The 23,271-nt window shown below is 47.6% G+C and overlaps 1 protein-coding gene across 5 annotated transcripts; it reads left to right on the top strand.

The window, feature by feature from the left end:
- The first annotated feature begins 600 nt into the window (after window positions 1-600).
- CIPC (CLOCK interacting pacemaker) lies at window positions 601-20,349 on the top strand. Of its 5 annotated transcripts, none has more exons than XM_077750729.1 (4): window positions 601-739; window positions 7,843-8,032; window positions 13,566-13,735; window positions 16,658-20,349. In XM_077750729.1, exons 2-4 carry the CDS (start codon window positions 7,897-7,899, stop codon window positions 17,552-17,554), a joined length of 1,203 nt encoding a protein of 400 aa, XP_077606855.1. In that variant the 5' UTR covers window positions 601-739; window positions 7,843-7,896; the 3' UTR covers window positions 17,555-20,349. The 5 variants fall into 5 exon arrangements, with proteins under 5 accessions (XP_077606855.1, XP_077606857.1, XP_077606858.1 ...); XM_077750731.1 differs by lacking the exon at window positions 601-739 and adding an exon at window positions 1,074-1,139; XM_077750728.1 differs by lacking the exon at window positions 601-739 and adding an exon at window positions 1,337-1,395.
- The last annotated feature ends 2,922 nt before the right edge of the window (window positions 20,350-23,271 follow it).

Genomic DNA, 23,271 nt, shown 5'->3' with positions numbered 1-23,271 from the left:
AGTGATGTTGAATAATTATGACTGGATCACTGTTCCCATGTCACAACTTCTGTAACTCCCCCGTCTCAAACCCCATAAAAACCCTACTCTGCCCTTGTTCGAGGCTCTCAGCACGGACCCATATGCTGGTGAAGTCTGTGAGCCCGAGCTTAAGCCCGTAATAAAGCCCTTTGCCTTTGCATGCGTGACTCGGTCTCCCTGGTGGTCTCTGGTCGGTGAGGATGCTGCGATCTGGGTATAACAATCCCACAAGGTGGCCATTCGTTACATGACCCATTCGTTACATGACGGTTTGATTGTGGTTAGTGCAACTGACAAAGTGAAGTTTTTTTAATTAGTTCAATACCTCCTAGTCATTAGTGGCTACCCTATTGGACAGGGCACCTCTAGAACTTGCCTCCATCTGTCTCTTTAAATTCCCCTGAGAAGGAAATTTTTTCTTTCTTTTGAGAACGAGTTATTTCTAATCCAATTAGCAACCCTCACTATCTGTCGCGAGAGAACCGATCGCAATCCATTTTTTTCTTTAGGTGTTAACACGTGTGCTCCTTGTGACTCTGCAGAAAGCTGGCAGGACAGACTGTATCCAAATACAACCCAGCAGCTCAGCCAGTGGCACCAGACAAAGGGTATCATACATCAAATGACATGAAACCATCCAAGAAATACCGACTGCGTCCCTGCCTCGTGGAGGACCTTCTCTAGAGGTGACGGGAATGCAGGCAGGCGTGGCAAAAACGTGAGCAGCGCGCGTGGCTCTCAGACACGCCTCCGCCAGGCCCAGATGGCGGCTTGGGCGCCAGACCCCCCGCCCCCACGCCTGACGCCTCACGTGCACGTCAGCCGGCTTGTCCCGGTCCCCAACCCTAAGGGTCTCCCGGCGTACACACCAAGAGAGCCAGTTCCCCCTGGCCAAGCTCCACCGCTCCCACGGGAGAATCACGCCACCTGCCGTCTGCTAGAAGCCTGCCCACCCGCCGCTCCTCCAAAGCCCGCCTCAAAGCCGTGCCCCCCACGGCTCCTCGTTCAAGGTCCCCTGTACAAGATGGCGGCGAACCCGCGGAATCAACCATAGAGACGCCCGCCTTCCGCGGAGAGCGCGCAGGCCTCTGAGGGACGTCCGCGGCCCTCCGAGCGGGGTGCGGGCCTCTCTTTCCGGCGGAGGGCCCTTCTAGGAGTATCGCCGGCCGTCTCCATGGTGCTGGGTCCTCCGAGCCGAGTCACGTGGCTGGAGAACTCCGCCGAGGAGGCGCGCGGGGAGGAGAAATGGGCGGGAGGTGGAGGGGTAGCTTGAGACTGGGCGAGGACGGGGTTGTCATGGAGCCGCGGGGCCGGGCTCGCGCATGCGCCACCTGACCCGCGGGTCCGGTCGTGGAGAGGCGACCTCGGCCCTAGGTGAGAGAGGAAGGGCTGGGCCCGGGGGCAGAGGGTTTGCACGGGGAGCGTGGGGAAAGGAGGCCGGAGTAGGGGAGAGAAGGGAAGCGATGTAGGTAGGCGACAGAGAGCACCCGGACTTTCAGGGGACGGAGGGTCAAATGGTGGGAGCAGGAGGCGGTGCGGCTGCTCCCCTTCTAGTTGCTTTTGCTGCGAGGGGCGAGGCTTCGTGGGAGAGGGGATCGCGGGTGACTGGGGGCTGTGTGTGGGGATAGGGTTTGTGTGGGTAGCGAGTTGGGTAACACAGTCAGGAAGGGTGCGCCCCCCTCTAACCCCGCTGAGAGTCCGGGCAGCGGCGGCAAGCTTGCAGGCCTGCAGGGCTCTGAGCAGAGGGGCAGGGAATGGGCAGGTGAGTGGGCGCTGGGCTGGTAACCCGGTGAGGGTCCTGGGCCTCCAGTTTGGGGGTGGACATGGTGCCCCGTCCTGGGCCCGGGACGCAGGTGTGCTGTCACCCACTTGGCCGGTTATTTCCCCTGGGTGGCCACCTTACCAGGTATGGTGCCCGGGGGTGGGGAGGCGGCGGAGAAGGTGGGTAGTGCCAAGTAAGAAGTTAGTGGGTGGGTTTCGGGGAGCTCTGATCCGGGCCCAGAGCACAGGCGGCAGCCAGGCTCTCTGTTATTACCCAAGTCCTGGCAGTATGCATTGCTTGGGCGTTTGCCCTGGGAACCTGGTGGTATGCCAGTCCCGGCACAGTCCTAGGGTCTGCCCAGTTCTGCCCTGCTGAGCTGGCAGGCTGGTGGATGCCTGGAGGGTGCTCCTGCTGTCTGGCACAGATGCAGCGTGGGCTGGTGCGAATGGGGAGGTGGGCACTGTTACTGTGAACCCTTCTGCAAGCAGGGGATTTGGAGAAATTCTCTAATCTCATCTCCTCTTTGAAAGAGGAGATGGAGCGAGCCATGTCTGGTCCCAAACAGAGGACGGTGTATGGAATTGGGGTTCAGGATCTTTGATAGAAATTTCCAGCCAAGTTGGAGAATGGAAACGGATGCCAAGGGGAAAAAATAAATATTCGAGATTTAGGTAGATAGGTCCTCTCCCACCTCCCCCGTTAAAACACATAGACATTTCCCCAGAATGGCATCTCCCACATGGAGACCAAGAGAAAACAAACTTCAGAAGAAAAGCTATTCATGTATTTATAATTCTAACTGGGATCACTCAGGATTTTGGGGGTGGTAAGGTCCTCATTTTCTATGGCCTGGGCCTGTTTTGTATTTAAGCCTCTGCTTGGGCTTTCACCTCACACCTCTGCCCGTGCACGCATGCTGTACACGTGACACATTTTAAAGGGAACTTGAGCTCTTGGGAAAGTTGCCAAGTGTCTATAAAAGGAAAGATCTGAGAGCAGCATTTCAGATCCTTTCCTTGTAAACGTTGGGTCTCCTTTTTATCATAAGCCTAAATATCTATGAAGATTGTTTGTGGATGAGACAGCCTTTTAATTTGGTTGGTGGATTTATCCCTGAGGCTTCACCTTAGACTAAGGGATAGATATCATACCTGGAAGTTAGGTCTTGAGGTGACCACGGTGTTTGGAGACGCACAGTCTTGACCTTCAAGCTGTTCAGGTGTTTCAGTGACAGCTAAGCTGCTAGGCTGTCAGCGAGACTCAGCAAGACGGAAGATTTGTTGGAATGTATTATTCCGTTGAGTACCTCGCACATTAATGGGGGGTGCTGAAGTTGCAAAGATGGAAAACACAACTCTTGAGGTTAAGGAGACAAATAACTTGACTCTAATGTAAGAAGGGTAAAAATAGAAGAGCCAAGTGCTAAAGAGCATTTGTTAGAGTTTTATCTTATACCTATTTATGTCAACTTCTATATTTATTGATTCACTTTCTGTTGTGAGTTTTATGTTCACTATTCTGTCTGGGAACTATTTGGACAACGTGTTTCATACGCACTTAGAAAAGGCCCGATTAGGGTTGATTCTGACAGTCTGGGGAACTTGAGTTGGAGTCCTTTCGGTGCTGAGTCAGGCATGTGAGGATCTCAGATGTTTGTAAAGCAGTGTTGGTGGTTTCCAGTCTGTGCCAGGAAGCAGGGGATGGCATGGTGGGGAAGGGCTAAGTAACCCATTTTCGACTGCTAGTCAGCTTATGAGCATCTAACTTTATTGTAAAATAATATTGAGGAAAAAGAATCTTGAGGTTTTCAGACTGTCATTTGGGTGGTCCCGGGTTCGAGAAGAGTGCTAGAAAATGCCATCACTTTCTGTGCTTCCCTCCTGCCGAGGGTCTCGAGGGTCTCATGCTGCCGTGTATGAGAGGGTCTGGCTAATTGATGTCCCTAGCACCACTCAAAGGAAGGAAGTACCTCTCAGAGAAGAAAGGTCAAGGTGGGATGATGTAACCTTTCACTGTCCATCCCTCTTGAACTTTCCTAAGACCCTAAGGTTTTCTGTTGCTTAAAAAGAACTTATGTCAGAGGCTTTCATACTTTTACTTTTACATCCAAAGTAGTCGATTTGCTATTCTTTTTGTTTTTTAAAGTTTATTTATTTTGAGAGAGAGAGAAAAAGAGCAAAGTACACGCGTGTGCACAAGCTGGAGAAGGGTAGAGAGAAGGAGAGGGAGAGAGAGAAACCCAAACAGGCTTCACACTGTCAGCACTGAGCCCATCTCAGGGCTCGGTCTCACGGACCGTGAGATCATGACCTAAGCTGAGATGAAGAGTTGGATGCTTAACCGACTGAGCTACCCAGGTGCCCCTCAATGTGCTATTCTCAAAGGGATTATGCATTCTGTATTTCCAACTGCCACCCATTCTCTAAGACTTAATATTTTTGCATCTGTTCTCCTTTTAACCTATTCGACATTTGTGTTTTGATTCCACAATAAGTATTGTCCTGCACATTCCCAATGAGCCAGAGAATTCCTATGTATCTTATTTTTAATGTTTATTTTTGAGAGAGAGAGAGTGACCATGATCAGGGGAGGGGCAGAGAGAGAGACACACACACAGAATCCAAAGCAGGCTCCAGTCTCTGAGCTGTTAGCACAGAGCCTGACACGGGGCTCAAACTAAGGAACTGGGAGATCATGACCTGAACTGAAGTCAGACACTTAACCGACTGAGCCACCCAGGGGTCCCTCCTGTGTATCTACTATAGCTCTATTGACTACACTTTAATAATAGTAGCAAGACCTTTTTCATTGTCAAAAGAATTGTAGACTAAATTGGGATGCTTTATCTAAAATACCTGGGGGTCCCTGGGTGGCCCACTCGGTTGGGCGTCCATTTCTTGATTTTGGCTCAGTCATGGTCTGCTGGTCGTAGGACCAGGCCCGGAGTTGGGCTCGGCGCTGGGCGTGGAACCTGTTTGGGATTCTCTCCCTCCCTCTCTCTGCTCCTACCCAGCTCGCGTGCACCCTGTAATAATAAATAAGTAATAAGTCAGACCTGAATAGGTCTGATTGCCCATCCACAAGCTGTATCCACTTCCCTTTTGAAGAAGCTTCCTATTCACTTTTGGATGGTGTTATTTCAGGGAAATGAAACTATGCACACTTGGTGGGTTCTGTACAAAAGGATCCTGATTTAATTAGAAATACAGTTTTACATTTTGGTTTACTTTTTTAACTGGATTATTCATGCAGTCAAACTTCATAGCCACCTAATAGGGACATTGTTTTGCAAGATAGTGCTATGCAAGATGGGCGGAGGTCATTGTTTATCTTTTATGAGCATAGGGCTTAATTTGGGATCTGTGTAAGAGTGCTTAGTTTGACATGGATTGAATGGGGAAGCCAGTCCCCTTACGTGAGTTAGCCATGGTACAAAATAATTTTTACTTGGAGTTGTGTTTAAAATTCAGCCTCATTCGGGGGCACCTGGGTGGCTCAGTCGATTAAGTGTCCGACTCTTCACTTGATCTTAGCCAAAAGGCCAAGAAGTGATTAAGCGTCCGACTCTTGATTTTGGTTCAGGTCATGATCTCACGGTTCGTGAGATCTAGCCCTTCATTGGGCTCTGAGCTGACAGCATAGAGCTTGCTTGGGATTCTCTCTTTCTCCTCTACCCCCAATAAATACATAAACTTAAAAAAATTTTTTTTTAAAATAAAATTCAGTCTCATTCAGATGGGTTCTCTTGGGTCCACTTCTATATGTAAAAATATGAGCAAGAGGGTTGCTCAAGGATGCTTGTAAATGTCTTCGTTTTTAACTTTATCCTGAATCTCTGCTCTGCTTCTGGAGCTGTTGGTGTTCTTCACTAGATCGTCTGTTAGAGAAACGTTCAGGCCTGATATTTCAGGGTATTCCAGAGACAGTGCCCTTTGGCAGAGAGCTTGTGTTTCTCTCCACTCTGAAGGGCAAATGGACTGTGAATTAAAACACCATCATCATTGTTTCCATCTCCTATCGCTGTCCATTCATGCTGCTGTAACAAAAAACCACAGACTGGATAGCTTTTAAACAACAAAGACGTATTTCTCACAGTTCTAGAGGCTGAAAGTCCAAGATCAGGGTGCCGGCACAGTCAGGTGAGGGCCCTCTTCTGGGTCACAGGCTGTTTCACTGTCCTCATGGCATGGAAGGGGAAAGGGATCTCTCTGGAGTCTTCCTTTAGAATCCCATTCTTGAGGGCTCCACCTTCATGACATCACCTCCCAAAGGCCCCGCCTCCTAAAACCATTTTCTTTGGGGGTCAGAATTGCAACATATGAATTCTGGGGGGACACAAACATTCCGACCAAAGCACCTGCCCAGTTTTCATTGTTACTGTCGTTTTCCCTGTTCTCTTTATCCCTGCAGTATCCTCTCTGTTCCTCGCATGCTGTCCTTACCCCTGCCATTCTGTGGGGACTCAGATGGCCTTGTTAAAATATCTGGAATGTTCCCAGCCTCTGCCAGCCCTTTGAGGGCCCATTTGTCTTCATTCCTCGCACTGTTAGCTAAGTTCTAGATCTGATGTCGACCAGGTGCCTGGTGGGGCAAGTGTAGGTTTCTTCAGCTTCTCTGGGCTCTGGACCTGTGCACGTGACAGCCTAGCCAGCACTTTCACTTGGACAGCCCCCAGCCACTGCTCTCTATGTGGCCGAGACTGGACCAGCCTCGCCACACCACCCAATCCTTTCTGTGCTCTTCTCGGGCTGCCTACCTTAGAAAATAGTACCGCCATCTACCCGCCAACATGCAGTCACCAAGCCCCAGGTCTTCTCTCTAAATCCATCTCCAGTCTGTTCATTTCTCTCCATTTCCAGTGCCACCACTGTAATCCACCTGGGCTACTGGGACAGTATCCGAATGACCCTAGGCCTCTCTTGCCTCTCTCCACTTTCATGTCATTTAAGCATCCAAATGCTTTTCAAATGCTGAACTGAGCGTGGGTCATAAGGCACTCCCTGTCTGGCCCTCACCAATCCCTCGAGGCACAAGTGCAGGGCCTTCTATGAGCCCCTACACTGTGCTCTGGCCTCCCTGGCCTCTCAGCTCTTTGAATGTGTCAGGCTCTTTGCACCTTTAGGGCCTTCTCACCTCCACACCCCCCTTCCCAGGCTTTTCCAGATCCTGGGCTACATGTTACTTCCTCTGGAAAGCCTGCCCTTGCCCAGTCCTCTCAGACTGTTAGCCCCTCCCCTTCATAGCTATTATCAAAATAGTAATTAAGTAATTGTGGGATTGGTTGATTAATGTCTGTCTGGCTATCTAGACCATACGCCCCATGAAGGTAGCGACCATGTCTGTTCTCTTCACTTTGTACTGGTCCTAGCCCAGTGCCTGCTTCATAGTGGGCACTAGATACATATTTCTAAATGACTCAGTATAATTTAGCTGAGCCTCAACTTTCTTCTCTGTAAAATGGAATAGAAACCGAGGAGGATGTTAACAGCAATAATGTCGTGGGTGGACTTGTGTAGAATCAAAGCGCTATTATATAGGATCTTAGTTTTGTGCAGAAAAGTTCTTTTTAAGCCAACATGAGATTATATGAGGAGCTGTGTTTACTCTGTTGAGTACCTCACCCAAAGAAGTTCATTTGAGCAACTGTGCTGTGGGAGGTGGGAGTCAGTCCAGAGCCTGCCAGCGTGCACTGGGAAAGCAAGCCTTGTCCGAGGTGGGCATTACCTCTCCTCCCTCCCTCGGGGAGCAGGGGGAGTTACCCCTTCCAAAAAGCCTAATCAAGCGTGCCTTTGTTAGCAGTTGACAAAGCTTCCACTGTGGAATTGCGTGCCCTGAATTTGTAATGGAATTTGAGGGCAGGAGAGGACACTGAACCTCCTTTTGGGTGGAAACCATTCTACTGTCGAGCAAACTTGAAGCCTTTGTAAGTGGAGACCTCTGAGAAAATACAGAGGAAGTGGGAGAGGCCAGTGTTCTTTGCCCTTCCTTTCCTCACCGTCTGGATCACCTGTTCCAGCTCTCCAGGCAGTGTCTTCTTATGTAATTGTTGTTTCTCCCAGGGCGATCCAGATGAAAGGCAGGACCTGACGAATCCACCTCTAGCCTGGTGAAACATGGAGAGGAAAAACCCACCCAGAGAGAGCCCCAGAAGACTCTCGACCAAACTGGGCAAAGGCACAGAGATGAAGAAAGTGGCTCGTCAACTTGGTGTGGCAGCTGCTGAGTCAGATAAGGACTCTGGATTTTCAGGTTAAAAATACCTTATTCCTTCCACATTGCGATGAATGATTTGCCCGAAAACCACCCTCCCTAGAACTCATTCGTGTGATAAAAGTTGGAAGCTTCCATGTACTAGATAAACAACCCTCTGGTCTCTTAAAATGGCATAATTCTGGTGGCGATGGGGCCACCTACCCATCAGAGTCACTGGGGTCCGTTCTGAAGGGACGATCTAACATCTTTTTCCAACGCAGACTCTCAACTTTAAACCTTATGTTTCCAACTGTTGCAAGGTTCCTGGGAAGAAATGTTTAAACACTCATCATTCTGTTGTCTTAGCTCCTTTTTCATAGGAATAGCTCCGTCGCTGGAGAAAACATACTGCTGCATGCTTTCACCATGTAGCAAATGAAACAGAAGCAGCATATGATGTAAGACAGCTGTTTTTGCTGAGAAAGTAATTTGCTGTGTTTAAAAACATTTCCCCCGCAACAACCCATCCCTGCCAGTATCTGTGCCTTTGTCTTTGGACTTCGAGACCCCCCACTCCAGTTCCATACTTGAGAATCTGTTAGAGACAAGAAAGTAGACAGTTTTCCTCATTAGTTCGTTTCAAACCTTATCCGAAAGGGCTAGCTGCCTATGCAGTGAATCATTTAATTTTGTGCCCAGCACTTCTATTTCCACATTTGAGGGCAGTGACTTGAATATGGCTCTAGTGTCAACATTTGTGGCCCAGAGGATAGAGAGAGATGAGGCCAGGGGATTCTGGCTGGTTCAGCACCCTGAGGGCAGAGTCCTCCCTGAGAGGAAGATTTATGTTATCCAGCCTCGCAGAGACTTATCAATCCATCTTGTTGATTTGTTAGTTTATAGTGAGAAATGCCCCTGTTAGGAAAATTAGAACTCTCCCATCCCCAGATTGGTGTGTTTTCTTCCTGTGGGCATGCCACTTGAGAAGCCAAATTATAAATAGACTATTGCTCAGAGAGGAACAGAGCACCAACCGATCGATGGACTAGAATAGGGACAGTCCAGTGAAGGGAGGGCCAGCTTATAGCCCTTTGGGTCTCTCTTCTCTCTCAGCATTGTTTCTGAGGCTTGACTCATCATAAGGCTCATCTGAGGTTCTTGTTAAAAATACCAATCCCCACCACCCAGGTATATGCTGACTCCCCTGGGGTAATCAATTGCTGAAGGAGTCTCATCAGTGTTATTTATTTAATTAGCAGAATGCCTTCTCAAACTCACAAGGGAGTTGGAGTACCTACTGAGTAATGATAATGATATTAACATTTATATAGAATTTACCATATAAGTTCTGTATAACCAGTGGCTGGCTGGGAAGCCAGCCCCTGATGAATAACATTTGCCAATTTCCATGATGTATATACTCTCACCAGGACCAATTAATTTCGAGCTACTAATAAGATGTTACCGAATATGAGGATGGGAAGATTTGGGGAAATAGAAAAGTCTTTATGAGCTGGCAGAACCACTGCAGCACATGGCTGCATAGATTTATTGTTCACGTACAATAAATCATAATGACCATCCTGTGAGAAAGTTACGATTATGTTCCCACACTTTACAGATGAGGAATCTGAGGCATAGATTCCATAATTTCCAGGATCATGCGACTGGTCAGTAGGAGAGCTGGGATTTGAATCCAGGGACAAGTGCTTCCAGAGGCCCTATTTTCGACACCATTGCCCAGTATTCTGGAAAGCTCTGATGAAATTCTTTAGGTCAGTGTCAGCCAAATCCACCTCATTTATCATGTATTCACTCAGGAATTGATTAGGAGCAATCAGTGACGGGGAATACACTTTGGCAGAGATGCTCACAGTTGCTACACTGAAGTGCAAATATTCTGTGTGGGGCTAAAATAAACCTACGTTTGGTGTGACTGACACACTGCTGTGTGATGAAGTTGTGCTTCCAGAGGACAGTCAGAAGATTCCCGGGTGCCAGCATTCCATATATGCTGAGCTTTGGCCAAAACTGCTGACCGGGGGCTGAGCGGGGCTCACAGAAGTTTGGGTGGGCTCATAGATATGCATGTACTTCCTGTTATCTGAATGGTAAGAATGTTGCCGTGGATTAAGCTAAGGTTACTCTAGCCAGACTTCTGTTGGTTAGGATAGTGTATGAGCTCGCTGGGACTGTCCCCACATAGCGCAGTCAGGGGACTGTCCCCACAGAGTGCAGTCAGTCCGGTGGCTCAGACAACAGATTTATTGTCTCACAGTTCTGGAGGATAGAAGTCCAAGATCATGGTGTGGACAGGGTTCGTTCTCTCAGGGCTATGAGAGAAAATTAGGGGGGAAATATTCTGATCCCCAGACCCCTCTCCTGGAGATTGTGATAGCAAGGATCTGGGGGAGGGCCTTCATGAGAGGTGGATTTTCTTTTCTTTTTTTTTTTTTTTACAAGTGTTTCTGGTGATTTCTGTGATCAGACTAGTTTGGGAAACATCGTAGACCTACTATCTCGTATTTTTCTTTTATTATCATGTTTGGTTTTCGTCTCTTTTCCTTATTGTGGAGGCAATGTGTGCTTGTTGTGGAAGGTTAGAAATTTAGGAACATGCAAAGAAGAAACTAAACATTATCCATAATCCTACTACCCATTATTCCCAATATGTTGACATTTCAGAACACCATTTGACAACCTCAATCTTGTCAGGCTGGCTGTTTTGTAGTATGTCCTAGAGTCTGGAGAGTTTTTCTGACAGTCCTTATTCTCTTTGTAGAAGTGCTTTAAGGAGTATTGTGTTGTTCAGACACAAGATGGTATTAAAAATAATCTAACTCATTATGCCCCCGAAAATGGCCCCAGCGGATGCGGCCAGCCACTTCTGGGCCAGGTGCCAGTGAGTTAGTTCAATGAGTTATCATTCCAGTTTGGGAATATAATGTGATCTGTAAGACCAAGGTAGTTTTTCCCTTATTAATTATTTTCCCATATTTAATTATTCCCATTTTAATTATTTCCCTAACTTCATATTTTGAAAAACTTCAGATCTACACAAAAGTGAATGAATATCACAGAGGTCTTTNTAAATAAATAAATAAATAAATAAATATATATATATATATATATATAATACAAACATGTATGTGGAAAAAATGTATGTATATACTGAATGATTTGAAAGTAAGTTGCAAACACTTGACCCTTTATCCATAACTATTTAAGTACAAATCTTCAAAAAGAATAACCTGTATAATTACAATATCATTGTCATAATCGGCAGTTTTCACATTGATGCAGTTATTAACTGTCTATAGTCCATATTCGGATTTTTCCCATTGTCTCAGTAACGTCCTTTATAGCTGTTTGTCTTTTTGTCTATTTGTTGGTTGGATCCAGGATGCAGTTGAGGATTGGGCACTTCCTGTAGTTGTCCTTTTAGTCTTTTTAGGCTAGAACAGCTTTCTCATCTTTTCTTGCCTTTTTTCCCCTTCCCTTCTTTCCTTAGTTTTCTTTTTAATGACAGTGACTTTTTTTTTAAGGTTTATTTATTTGAGAGAGAGAGAGCATGAGCAGGGGAGGGACGAAGAGAGAGAATCCCAAGCAGAGCCCCACGTGCAGAGTCTGATATGGGGCTCAAACCCACAAACTGTGAGATCATACCCTGAGCCGAAGTCGGATTCAACCAACTGAGTCACCCAGGCGCCACAATGACGGCGACATTTTTTAATGAGTTAGGTCTGTTGTTTTGTAGAATGTCTCACTCTCTGGATTTTTCTGGCATTTTCCCCATTAATAGAATCAGGATAAACATTTCCTCTTTCCCAGAACACTACATGTTTGCTGTTACATCCTTCCCATTGCAACGCATAGCGAGACCCCTAAGTGTGTCTCATTCTTCCTGAGGTCCTGGCTGATCACCTGGGTAAGGGAGCGTGTAAGCCTACCCCAGAGTTCTTCATTGTAAAAGTGCCCGTTTCTCTTTGTAATTAGAACGTCATTTATGGGATGATACTCTGAGACTGTGTGACTCTCCTGTTTCCCAAAAACTCTTGACCAGTGGCTTTGGCAACCAGCACTGATTATCCTTAGCTGAATCAACGACTATATTCGTGGCTTAAAAAATGGTGATCTGGTTTTATCATTCCTTGTACATTTTATTAGCTGACACTCTTCTGTAAAGAAGAGTTTGTCCTCCTCTTTTGAAAGTATCACTTTCAAAAAGTGCATACATGGAATTCTTTTGTAATTCAGTTTGTCAGTCCTCTATCATTATTCTTGTTGATACTCATATTGTCCCACATTTGGCTGGTGGAAGTTCCTTGATAGTTCCTGTGTCGTTTTGACTTGACCCCATTTGTGTCTGAACACTTCCTTGCTTTTGGGGACAATAAGATGTCCAGGCTCACCTTGTACTTTTTATTGCAAAAGACTTGAACTCGCCTGTTTCCCCAAGGATCCCGTTTTTCTTTTTTATGTAGAATGGCATTTAGAAACCAAGGCCCGTCTACTACGTATGCATTTAGCTTCTGAGGTCCTTTGTTTCTGGCCATGGTTCTTAACTAGGGGCGCACATTTGGAATGCTTGTGTTTTGTGAAAATCCACTTGCCAGGGCACCAGAGAAATCAGTTCAGCAGATTGAGGGGAGGACCCCGACATCTGTAAATTCTAAAAAGCATCACGAGAGATTCTGATTAAATTCGAGTGTTGACAGTTACACTCATTTAAATTATAGTCACATTTCAGTCCTGCCTCATCCAAATTGCTCTGAGAGTCTTAAAGAGCATTTAGTGTATTCCCAGATTCCTCACTAGCTGGGTTACAGCATCTCTTGGTTTACTCTAGCAGGTAGCTAATTAAGTCTTTTTTGTATGGATTTCTCATAGGGCAGCCTTATCTTCTTCACCGCAGAGAGTGTCTTTCCTCTTTCTGTCCCCCATTGTGCAGGGCTCCCAGGAGGCGCACCCAGCATGCATTTAGGACACTGACAAGGGAGGTGCTTACCTGGGTGGAGGTGGGTAACAAAGGCACATTTTAAATTTCAGCTCTGATGAGCTTACCCAGAATTGTACAATTAGGAAACTTAGGAAGGAGCTGTTTACATTTCAGCATGGATGTAAGTTTTGAGGTTTACAGGTTCATTTTGTTTTTATTATTAGAACTATATCTTGTGGTGCCCAGAGCCTCTCAAGGCCTTAATCCTCCCCCAGGTCACACACGTACTCCCTTCCCCTTTCAGCAACAGATTCTTGAAGGTAATGCGCTAACTCTGAAGCCTTCAACCCACGTCCCTTGTGGTGGTGATGGTTACTTTCACGGAAACCCTAACTGATGCAAGGTTTGGTCTTAAGAGTTAGAAAGGAAGCCTGCTGTCCTAGGGCAGCAATGCCTAATCTTGTGGGGTAGGAGGGCTAATTGTGGCTCCCATTGAGAATACAGTGAAAGCTGAAGGCCCATTCAGAAAAAGCCAAAAAACTATCACAAATTTTCAGTTCCATTTCAAGAAGTCTGTTGAGTCCTTAGAAGGTCTGCTTAGGAGCCCCGAGCCCAGATCCTAAGTGAACTGACCATTCTTCTGCCCAGCAGATGGGAGCTCAGAATGTCTGAGCTCGGCAGAGCAGATGGAGTCCGAGGACATGCTGAGCGCCTTAGGCTGGAGCCGGGAAGACAGGCCAAGGCAGAACTCCAAGACCACAGGCAGTGCCTTCCCGGCACTGTCCCCGATGGTTGTCATGAAGAACGTGCTGGTCAAACAGGTGAGGGGGACTACTATCTCCTGCCACCTCTGTACGGGAGCGTTCCCGAGCTTCCTGCGTGCCATGCTCCTCCCAGGAGGGACAGAGAAGCAGACCGCTAGCGCCACACTGATGTGCACTTCAGCCATGGGGACACGGTGTTTCCTTTCAACTACTGACAGTGTTTTCAAAAGGACCACAGCAGTCGTGACATGTGTTCTCATTTTCCAGACGGCGGGACTACTTTACTTCCATATTCCTAGTTTGTCCAAAGGGACCCCAGCTTTCTTTAGTGACAGATGAAGGAACGAAGCAGAAATGCTGTCACTTTTCTGGTGCATTCTGACGTATGACAGAAGAGGGGGTAGCAATAAAAGAATCTCTTTCAGTTTAAATTGCCCGTGTGTTGAGGAATGTAAGGTGTATTTATTTATTTGAGAAGTAGAGGCGATATCCGTGTTTTCCCAAAGCCAAGCCATTAGTGAGAAGGCAGCTGCTTGGTTTGGGTATGGCCACCTAGGCAGCCTCCACACTGCATTCCTGGGGACTTGAAAACTACCCTGTTTGGGGCTTTGTGACATAACTCTGTATGTTGTATGATTATTGTCTGGATGTGAAAGAAGAGAAGATTTAGATGGCAGTGTAAGCTAAGCCCCAGTGTTTGAAACAGAGAATTCAACCATAGGAACTTGGTTAAAGGACATTTAACCTTAACCCTCCTTTGCTCCAGAGCATACCAGTTCTCACATGGGTCCATTCATCGATGAAGCTGTTTGAGGCTAGTGAAGTTTGAGATCTGGCTCTGTGTTGTGGGCCTTCCCACCTTAGGCAGCAGAACATGTCCAGAGCCTCACAGGAAACCCTAAGATCATAACTACTCACCTAGTTATTACAGTGGAACACAAACCGATTTTCAACAAGGCAACCCAGAATTCAAAGATTTTTACTTGGCCACTCATATCTCAGCTGGAAGCACAGTTCCCCTTATTGAAACGAAGAGAGAAAATAAAAACATGAAATGGAGCCCAAATGAGATTGTCCAGGCCGCACCAGTGCCGCCTGCTTCTCAGGGCTTCCTTTCTCCCGGGCTCTTTTGCTCCCTGCCTTCCTCCCCCTCATTCCCTTACTGCTCTCTCTGGTGTGTCTGTTTGTGCGCCTTCTTTGTTGTAGGCGAGGCTGGCAGCTCCCAGAGCTGAGAACAGCCCACGGGCAAGGAGTGAGTAGGCTTTTTGGCAGAGCCCGCATTCTTCAGGACAAAGACCTCCAGGAAGGCTGCTGGGCTTGATCAGGAGATTGGAGGCCGGGGCAGGCTGACCTAGCAAAGCAGTCTAGTTTTATTTTGTTGTTTTTTTCGTCCGTGTTAGAATCTGGCACATTCCAAAATTAAAATAATTATATGCTTAAAAAAATCTCTACAGATCGTGTAACATCTTGATTATTGCTGCTTGCTCTTAGGTAGTTTTCTTTTGAGGGTCTGATTCCATTTCTGCCGCTGGCCCATGTGATCTTGCACATAATTACCCCACCACTGCAGACTTCAGTTTGCTCATCTTTAACATGAAGGCCTTATGTGAAATGTCCTGAGATCCTGTCCAAGCTGAAAATCTTGTCCTGTGTTTCCTCAGATGATTTCACCGCAAATAATACACTGTAAAAACTAATAATTAGGACAGATAAGCTAAGTGTCTATTGGGGCAGTGGGGATAAGCCGCATTAGGAAGAAGAGTTCCCTGAAATCATCTTGGGAAAGCAGTGGGTTAGATATTGTCTGGATCCATTTGCCTCGTAGGTCTGTCCATATAGCCTGAGTGACTAGGGGGATGGCTTGAAGTTTTGCTTCTGACTGGGCTAGGTGGACCTCTGCTTTAGAAGACCCTTAATTTTGGATCTCTGATAGGGAAGTATAGTTGCTGGGCCAAGCATTGCTTATGCATCCTCCAGGATATGTTTGAACACCAAGCGGGCTCCAGAATGGGCTCTCCGGGTCATCTGTAGTTGAATTTGGCCTAAAGTTCCTAGCTAGGCATCTGAGAAGCCGAAATGTGTGCATTTTGGGACCAAGTTGGAGTAGATTGGCTTTTAAATGTTAGAGACCAGTAGCCATGCCCTTCTTTAATAGGCTTCCGTCTGGATCAATACTTTAAGAATAAAAACGTATAACCGAGGAGTAACATAACACAAGCAGAGTAGTGAATGGTTAGGCTGAGTTTTAGAGTCAGACCCAGGATGGAGTCCTAGCTCCCTCACTTAAAGTCACTTGGAGGCTTAAAGCATGTTATTTCCACTTTCTGAGCCTCCATTTCTTATTTATGAAGGGAGACAGTAACGACCACAGGGGTTGTTAGGGAGATGAGATGAAAGCACCCACAGAAACCATCACCCACAGGGCCGACCTGGGGTAAGCACCAAATAAGCCCTGCTCCCTTGGATGGCTTGCTGGTTGCTGGGGCATCACTGACTTAAAAACGGGGGCCCTGACGGTATATAACTTTCTAATCAAAAGTCGTTTTCAGGTAAAAGAGGTTCCAGGTATAACTAAATGAAGACCCACTTTGGTGTGAGGACACATTCATAGTCTTGAGATTAGTACACTTCACCTTGGGCCAGGAAACTGTACTATCCGTGTTTTTCTTGTGTCAGTTCTGACCTTAACCAAGTCATTACTTCACCTACCTACAGTTTTCTTTTTCTCAGTGATAGCACTTGAATAAAGATCTATATTTCCTTCAGTTTTCCTTTAAGAAAGCTTACAAAACAGCTGCCCAATGGTACCAGACTCAGATGTATTTTCAAGCCACTGTTCCAGTCGTGTCCCCAGAAGGGCAGCCCCCTAGGTGAGGAGGGCCCTGTGGTTGAACTCCTTACAAGCACCTGGCAGAAGGCCGCAGCGCCCCTCCTATCGATGGGTCACCGTAGCCTGCGGCTCTTTTCCTTTGTTTTCAGGGCAGCAGCTCGTCGCAGCTCCAGTCGTGGACCGTGCAGCCCTCCTTCGAGGTGATCTCCGCTCAGCCGCAGCTGCTGTTCCTTCANCCCGCGCCCGCACCCGCACCCGCCAGCCCGTGTCCCACCGGCGAGAAGAAGTCGGACTCCAGGAACTACTTGCCCATTCTAAATTCTTACACCAAAATAGCCCCCCACCCGGGCAAAAGGGGCCTTTCCCTCAGCCCAGAAGAAAGAAGGGAAGGCGGGGTGCAGAAGAAAGTCTGCACAGAAAGACTTGGGCCGGGCTTGGCTTCCAGTGAGCCCGGCAAGCCCAGGGCAGTGCCGCCCAGGCCCCCCGCGCCGGCGCCCCGGGGCGCCAAGCTCGCAGAGGACTCCGCCCCGCAGGGGGTGCCCTCCCTGGTGGCCGGCGGGAGCCCGCAGACTCTGCAGCCCGTGTCCAGCAGCCATGTGGCCAAAGCCCCCAGCCTGACCTTCGCCTCCCCCGCCAGCCCCGTCTGCGCGGCGGACAGCACCCTGCACGGCCTGGAGAGCAGCGCCCCGCTGTCGCCGCTGTCGGCCAGCTGCAGCTCGCCCCTGTGGGCCGCCGAGCACCTGTGCCGCAGCCCCGATCTCTTCGCGGAGCAGCGGCGGAGCAAGCACAGGCGCTTCCAGAACACGCTGGTGGTCCTACACAAGTCCGGCCTGCTGGAGATCACTCTGAAAACCAAGGAGTTGATCCGCCAGAACCAGGCGACTCAGGCGGAGCTAGACCAGCTGAAGGAGCAGACCCAGCTGTTCATCGAGGCTGCCAAGAGCAGGGCTCCTCAGGCCTGGGCCAAGCTGCAGGCCTCCTTGACCTCGGGGGCCAGTCGGGCCGGCAGCGACCTGGAGGCGTTCTCTGACCACCCAGACCTGTAACACAAAAGGCACGTTTCCCTGTTACTTGAGCAGTTCTTTTGAATTCTCTTGCGGTTTCTGCACCTGTTTCCCAGAGCTTCTGTCAGAGCTTTTCCTTCTAAACTTAAACCGTTTGGCAGTTCACTTATGAAGCCACATGCCAGTACCTGGCTGTTGTCTTAACCTGTGGTCCGTGCACAGTTTACACATGTCTCTGTTCCTCTGAGGACCTTGGGTGCGGAATGTCCTCGGGTGCCCCTTTCCTTAGCTTGCAGGTTCACAGCTGGTTCACGGGGCAGAGCGGGCGAGCTGGTTGTGTGGGGCTCTCCTGGCTGTCACCACCTCCCACCATCCCACTCACTCACTGTGATCAAGGGCACAGTGACAGGGATGAGCCCACAGAGTGACATCTGTCAAGCAAGGGAGTAGGTGACATAAGGATCCCTTTGTGGATCTTCTCGTGGCTGGCGTATTCACAGAGAAAAAAACAGGGTGTGCCTGCGTTCTGCAGGGCATCGTGCCATTTGGGTGACAACTCATGCCACGGGCACAGGTCGGGCCACGGGTGCAGGCGCTTAATCCTGTGAAGCTTTGTCTTCCTCCACTGGAATGTCAGGGGGAGAGGAGGGTAGCACCATTGAACTCTTACACTTTAGTCGCAAGCCAGATTTCTCTTCACTTAAACTGGTAGGCAAAATACTTCAGATTTTTAAAGTATGAAATGGATTCGGTACCATCTGGAATTATAATTGCTGAATTGGTTATTTTATTTATTTTTTTTGACTTACACTCTGAAGAAAGTAGACATGGCCAGCATCTCTTGCTTGGGAACTGGAAGATTCTGGAAATTTATGCTTCCCACCCCCCTCCCCCTCTTTTGAAACAGTGGACCTGTTGTATGGTGAACATCTCCCAGATAGCTTCGAGACTCCTGAGAACGGATGTGAATTAACCCCTCTGCTGCACTTTTTTTTTTTCCTTTTGTTTTTGTCAAACAGGAAAGAAATGATTACTAAGCTTAGTAAACTTTGAATTAGAACCACCCTCAGGTTATGACGTAGAAGTCCCCAAAACATTGGAAACCATTCTTCATACTGATTTTCTTTCCATATCCAAAGTTTTTGTTTGTCGTATGTCACAGTGACATGGGCGTGGCACAGAGCCTTCCCAAGTCGCCTTCGTGTGTTGGATGTCAGTGTCGGCAGCAAAGCCAGAGGCCTGGTGTTGGTTATCTGAGGTTCACCTGGAAATGGAGGGTGTGATATGAATTTCCAGATGGTCCCGATTCTTTCGGCTTTGTGCTAAAGGTACCCAGGATTTCTAAGTAGTACCATTTCAGACTTTCTACCCACTCATCTAAAAATGTCATCCTCTTGAAAGTCTATGTACAAATTACCTTAAGAAGAAGTTCTGTATGACCAGCTTCGTCTCTTCTACATTGAAAATATTCTTGAGTGCTCGCTTCGGCAGCACATATACTAAAAATGTTCTTGAAGTTTTACCAAGGCCAGAAGCAAACACTCACATTTACCTGGTGGCTGTTAACTGTAACATAGTTTTTAAATCACAAGGCCTCCAACTGCCCATACTTTGTTGTCAAACATGTACGGCTGAGATATGACTGACCCGTTTAGAAGTGGCTTAGTAAAATCTCGGCAGTCTCCTGATCAGTGCAGAATTGCTACCTGCCATTTTCTTTCTTTTTTTTTTTTTTTCCTGCCATTTACTTTCTGAAAAAGAGTTCCAAAATCCCAGCAAATGTGTCTTGAAGCAGACCCTCAACTCCTTTGAATATTCTCCTCTTGGCCCGCTCCCTTTGCCTCCCCTGGATCCGTGCGCCACTACGACAGCCCTGCTCTGTGCACCGTGCTAGGGAGCTTCCTTTTTGGCAGAATGTACTTGGCAGCAAAGCTAGAGAGACAGGTGGATTCAGAACAGCCTGGGCGCCAGGCATGAGTCTTACTGAGGGTCAGAAATCTAAACATACTTGCTGAGAACCAAATTTATTCCATCAGAAAAACCCTCTGTGGAGCTGTAAGCTCTTGGACCCTTCTTCCTGGATTAGGGTTTGCATCTCCCTTCCTGTTATGGTAAAAGATGATGAGAGCCGTCAGCGATCTGCACTGCTGAGTGGCAGGGCGACGCAGCACCTCCCTGGCTCTTCTCTGAGCGTGTGACTGCGTGTTGGAAGTCTCTCTAGGCTGTTAGCATGGGTGTTCCTTCCCTAGTGGAGCTGTAAGCAGATGAAGCCAAGCAGGGAAGCTAGTTCTTAGAAGAAGAGGTCCACTGAGGCTCCCAGACGTTCAGGGCCTGAAGCCAGATCGGCACATGGAGGACCCTTGGAGTAGACCAGAAAGATCTCCGTTGGTTGCACAAGGCTGTAAGTAGTAATGGTCTCCATGAGCATGCATTGATCTGGTATGAAGTACTGTGGCAGAGCTACTGTTTTCTGAAAGCGAGAAGCAATTCTTAGTTCAGACCAACCCTAAAGAGAACTTTTGGCAGATTTTGTTGGCAGTGTTGACACACGTCTAGAAAAAGCTGCTGATTGAATTGGTTACGGGAATGGGGTTTAATAACATTTGTAACTTATTACACTCGTTGCTTTTTATTGATTATAGTATTGTCTGACTTTACTATGATTCCTTCAACAGAAGAGTAACCCCTGTGCATATATTGAGGTGTTTTTCCTGCTATGAATTCTTTAGGGTAGAGGTTTGTTTACCAAATGTGAATTCTTTTGAGGAAGTATGAAGTTTTGTAGAAATTGACTGTGAAATGTCAGAGAAAAATAAAAGTCACTTACTTGAAAACTATTCGGGCTTTTTGCTTTATAACTACTTAAAAATACGAGGTAAAATCTAGAGTACGTACACTTGACCCTTGAATAACATGGGTTTGAACAGATCTGCTTACACGTGGGTGTCTTTTGATAAGTACAGTGCCACGCTGCAAATGTTGCTTCCTGGTGGTTTTAGTAACACTTCTTCCCTCTGGCTTACTTAATTGTAAGAATACAGTATATAATCCCTATAACACATAAAATAGGGGCTAGTCGACTGTTTATGTTACCGGTAAGGCTTCTGGTCAACGTAGGCTTTTAGTATCTAAGTTCTGGGGAATGTGTGAATTTTCGACTGCGCAGGGGTCGGCACCCCTCAGCCCCATGTTGTTCAAGCTCAGCTATGTTTGAATTAAGTTTCAAACTTATGTGCTCATGTCATTCGGGGATGTTGGGATTAGATACTGAACCAGTGTGGACTTAAAAGGAAATGAAGGCAATCTTAACGCATGTGAACAGTCCCATAATACCTAGTGTCTTAGAAGTTTATATTGGATAGGTGGGGAGGAGTAAGAGAACACAGTCCACTGGTTACTTTCTTCTTCTTTCTTTCTTTCTTTTCTTCTTTCTTCTTTGTAATGTTCATTTATTTTTAAGAGAGAGACAGAGTGTGAGTGGGGGAGGGGCAGCAAGAGAGAGGGAGACACAGATGACACGGGGCTGGAACCCATGAACCTTGAGGTCATGACCTGAGCTAAAGTCAGTAGTTTAACCAATGGAGCCACCTAGGTGCCCCCTCTTTCTTCTGATCTGACACTTTCACAAATGTTAGAGCTATAGTTAGTTGCCTTCTGGGATAAACTAAAGCCACATTAAATGAAGTTCTTCCTACAACAAAGGTCCTTAGCAAGTACAACTCCAGGCCTCCCTCCGTGCTTCTTAGAGTTGATTCCTAATGCTCTGCTCCTCCCTGTTCCCCAAGCCCAGTCAAACAGACCCTCCCCAGACTTTTAAGATGCTGCAAAAATAAAAGCTTATTCTCATGTAAAGGCCTAGAGGGTTGCTGCCAGAGTCTCCGTCTTAGAGCATTATTTCAGTCCTACACAATTTTCTAAGTAACTTTAAAATATATAGCAATACGACCCTTTAAATGAAATGTCAGGATGGCTAGAGAAGGCCCCTCCTGAAAATGACAGCCATCTGTGCATCCGAGTGGCACTGAGAGAGGCAGACCACACACAGTGGATCTCAAGAGGCTGAGTGAGGTTATCTGAGTTTGTGGCCCCAGCCCCTTGGCCTGGTTCCTGTACAGAGAAATACTTGGACAATACCTAGGACCCCTGTTTGATCCGCCTTGTGGATGGCATCACCACAGACTGTAGCCTGGTGCGATTGGGGTCTGAAGACTTGCATGCACCTGTCCTCTCTGTTACTCATCAACTGGGTGGCTTTGGGTAAGTCACTGAGCCTCTCTAGGCGTCACTCCTCCTGGCTGTCGCATTTTTAACTTCTGTGTGGCTCTAAGGGAAGCACTTTTCTGGTCTGCATTGGTTTCGCCTTTCTTAGGATTGCCTGGTTGCAGCTAACGTGGATTCACTACTTCCCATATAAAAGCCTGCTCTCAGAGATTATGAGCCCCATAGGAGAGTCGTTTGGGGTAAAATCAAATGACGGCCTTCCTAGTCAGTCATCTGAAATGAAGGATAACTTCTATATTTTGGAGGGTGTGTCAATTAGTTTTTATTTCAGTCCAGATTTCTCTCATCCCAACCAGGGAGGATGTTTCTGTGGGTGTTACAAGGAGTGTCTGAGGTTGACTTAACATTGTTTTTAAGGTAATAGTCATAGACCATGTAAATGAGGTCGTACTTGATGAGGACTTTATTGTGGTCCCAGCCTTCCGGGTATCACTTGCATCCGCGCCAGATGAGGGTGGAGAGGGTCCTCCTGATGGCGCAGCGCGATCAGAAGGGCGGGAGGAAGAGGCAGCAGGAACCAGCCTTTATCTCTGCTACCTCAGTTTCCTTTATCACAGGAGGGCGTGTCCTTGTTGTCCGCTTGGCCTCCCGAGCTTATGGTGAGGTGCAAAACAGTGATGTCTCCAAAGTGCTTTGAGACCGCTCCGCAGGACGAGGCAGCCTCCCTGCACTCGAGCCCATCAGCAGAGCCCATCAGCAGAGCCCATCAGCGGAATTCAAGCGAGAGCATTCCGCCCTCTATGAGTTGTCATTTGCTTGGAATAATTAAGACTATCTTCTACCAAAATCTCATTTCCAACTAATGGGAAGACAGCAAATCTCAACCCAGCCTTTGACTGGCTTCCCGGAAGGAGACGTTCTGTGGGTCCCTGGCGTCCTGTGACCACGCTGGCCCTTTCCACTCAGAATTCCTGCTTCGTCTTAGAGCACGTGGCTTTCCCCCCTCTCTCTCAGAAGGATAGTTATGCAAACCATTAGAGAATTGCTTGGAAGAACAGTCTGTATGGTTCCTGCCTCAAATTACGGCAGCTGGAGGAGATGAGTGAGAAAGAGAAAAGCCTGTGGAGCAGGAAGTTAACGCAGCGAGTGGGCGGGAGCCGTTAGGAAAGGAAGGGGCTGAAAATTGGAAGCAGGATCCCGAGGCCAGCCCGCGTGAGGGCCCAGTCAGCTTGAAAGATTAGCGTCTGGAGTTGAGCCTTCGAGTGGCTTGAGAGCAGGAGTGAAAATAGCTGCCTTTAGTTTCCCTAAAGACTCCCTTTATCTCAGAAACTGCCGTGGCTTGGAGGAGGGCTGGCTACTTCCGTTGGAAGTCTAACAGATGACTGTTTTCAGCAACCCCGCTCCCCAAAAAGCCTTGACCGCTGGGGGACAGATGGGAGCACTTGGCCTGGAGCCTGCCCTCCATTTGGGACTGAGAGCACCGGCAGCTCCTGGATGGAGGCTGAGAAACTAAGAGTTGCTGCTACCTGTCGGTGGCA

Source organism: Crocuta crocuta, unplaced genomic scaffold (assembly GCF_008692635.1).
Source record: "Crocuta crocuta isolate KB4526 unplaced genomic scaffold, BGI_CrCroc_1.0 scaffold186, whole genome shotgun sequence".
NCBI lineage: Eukaryota > Metazoa > Chordata > Mammalia > Carnivora > Hyaenidae > Crocuta > Crocuta crocuta.
Note: the sequence above shows the minus strand (reverse complement) of the source record. Positions and strands in the feature narration are given on the sequence as shown.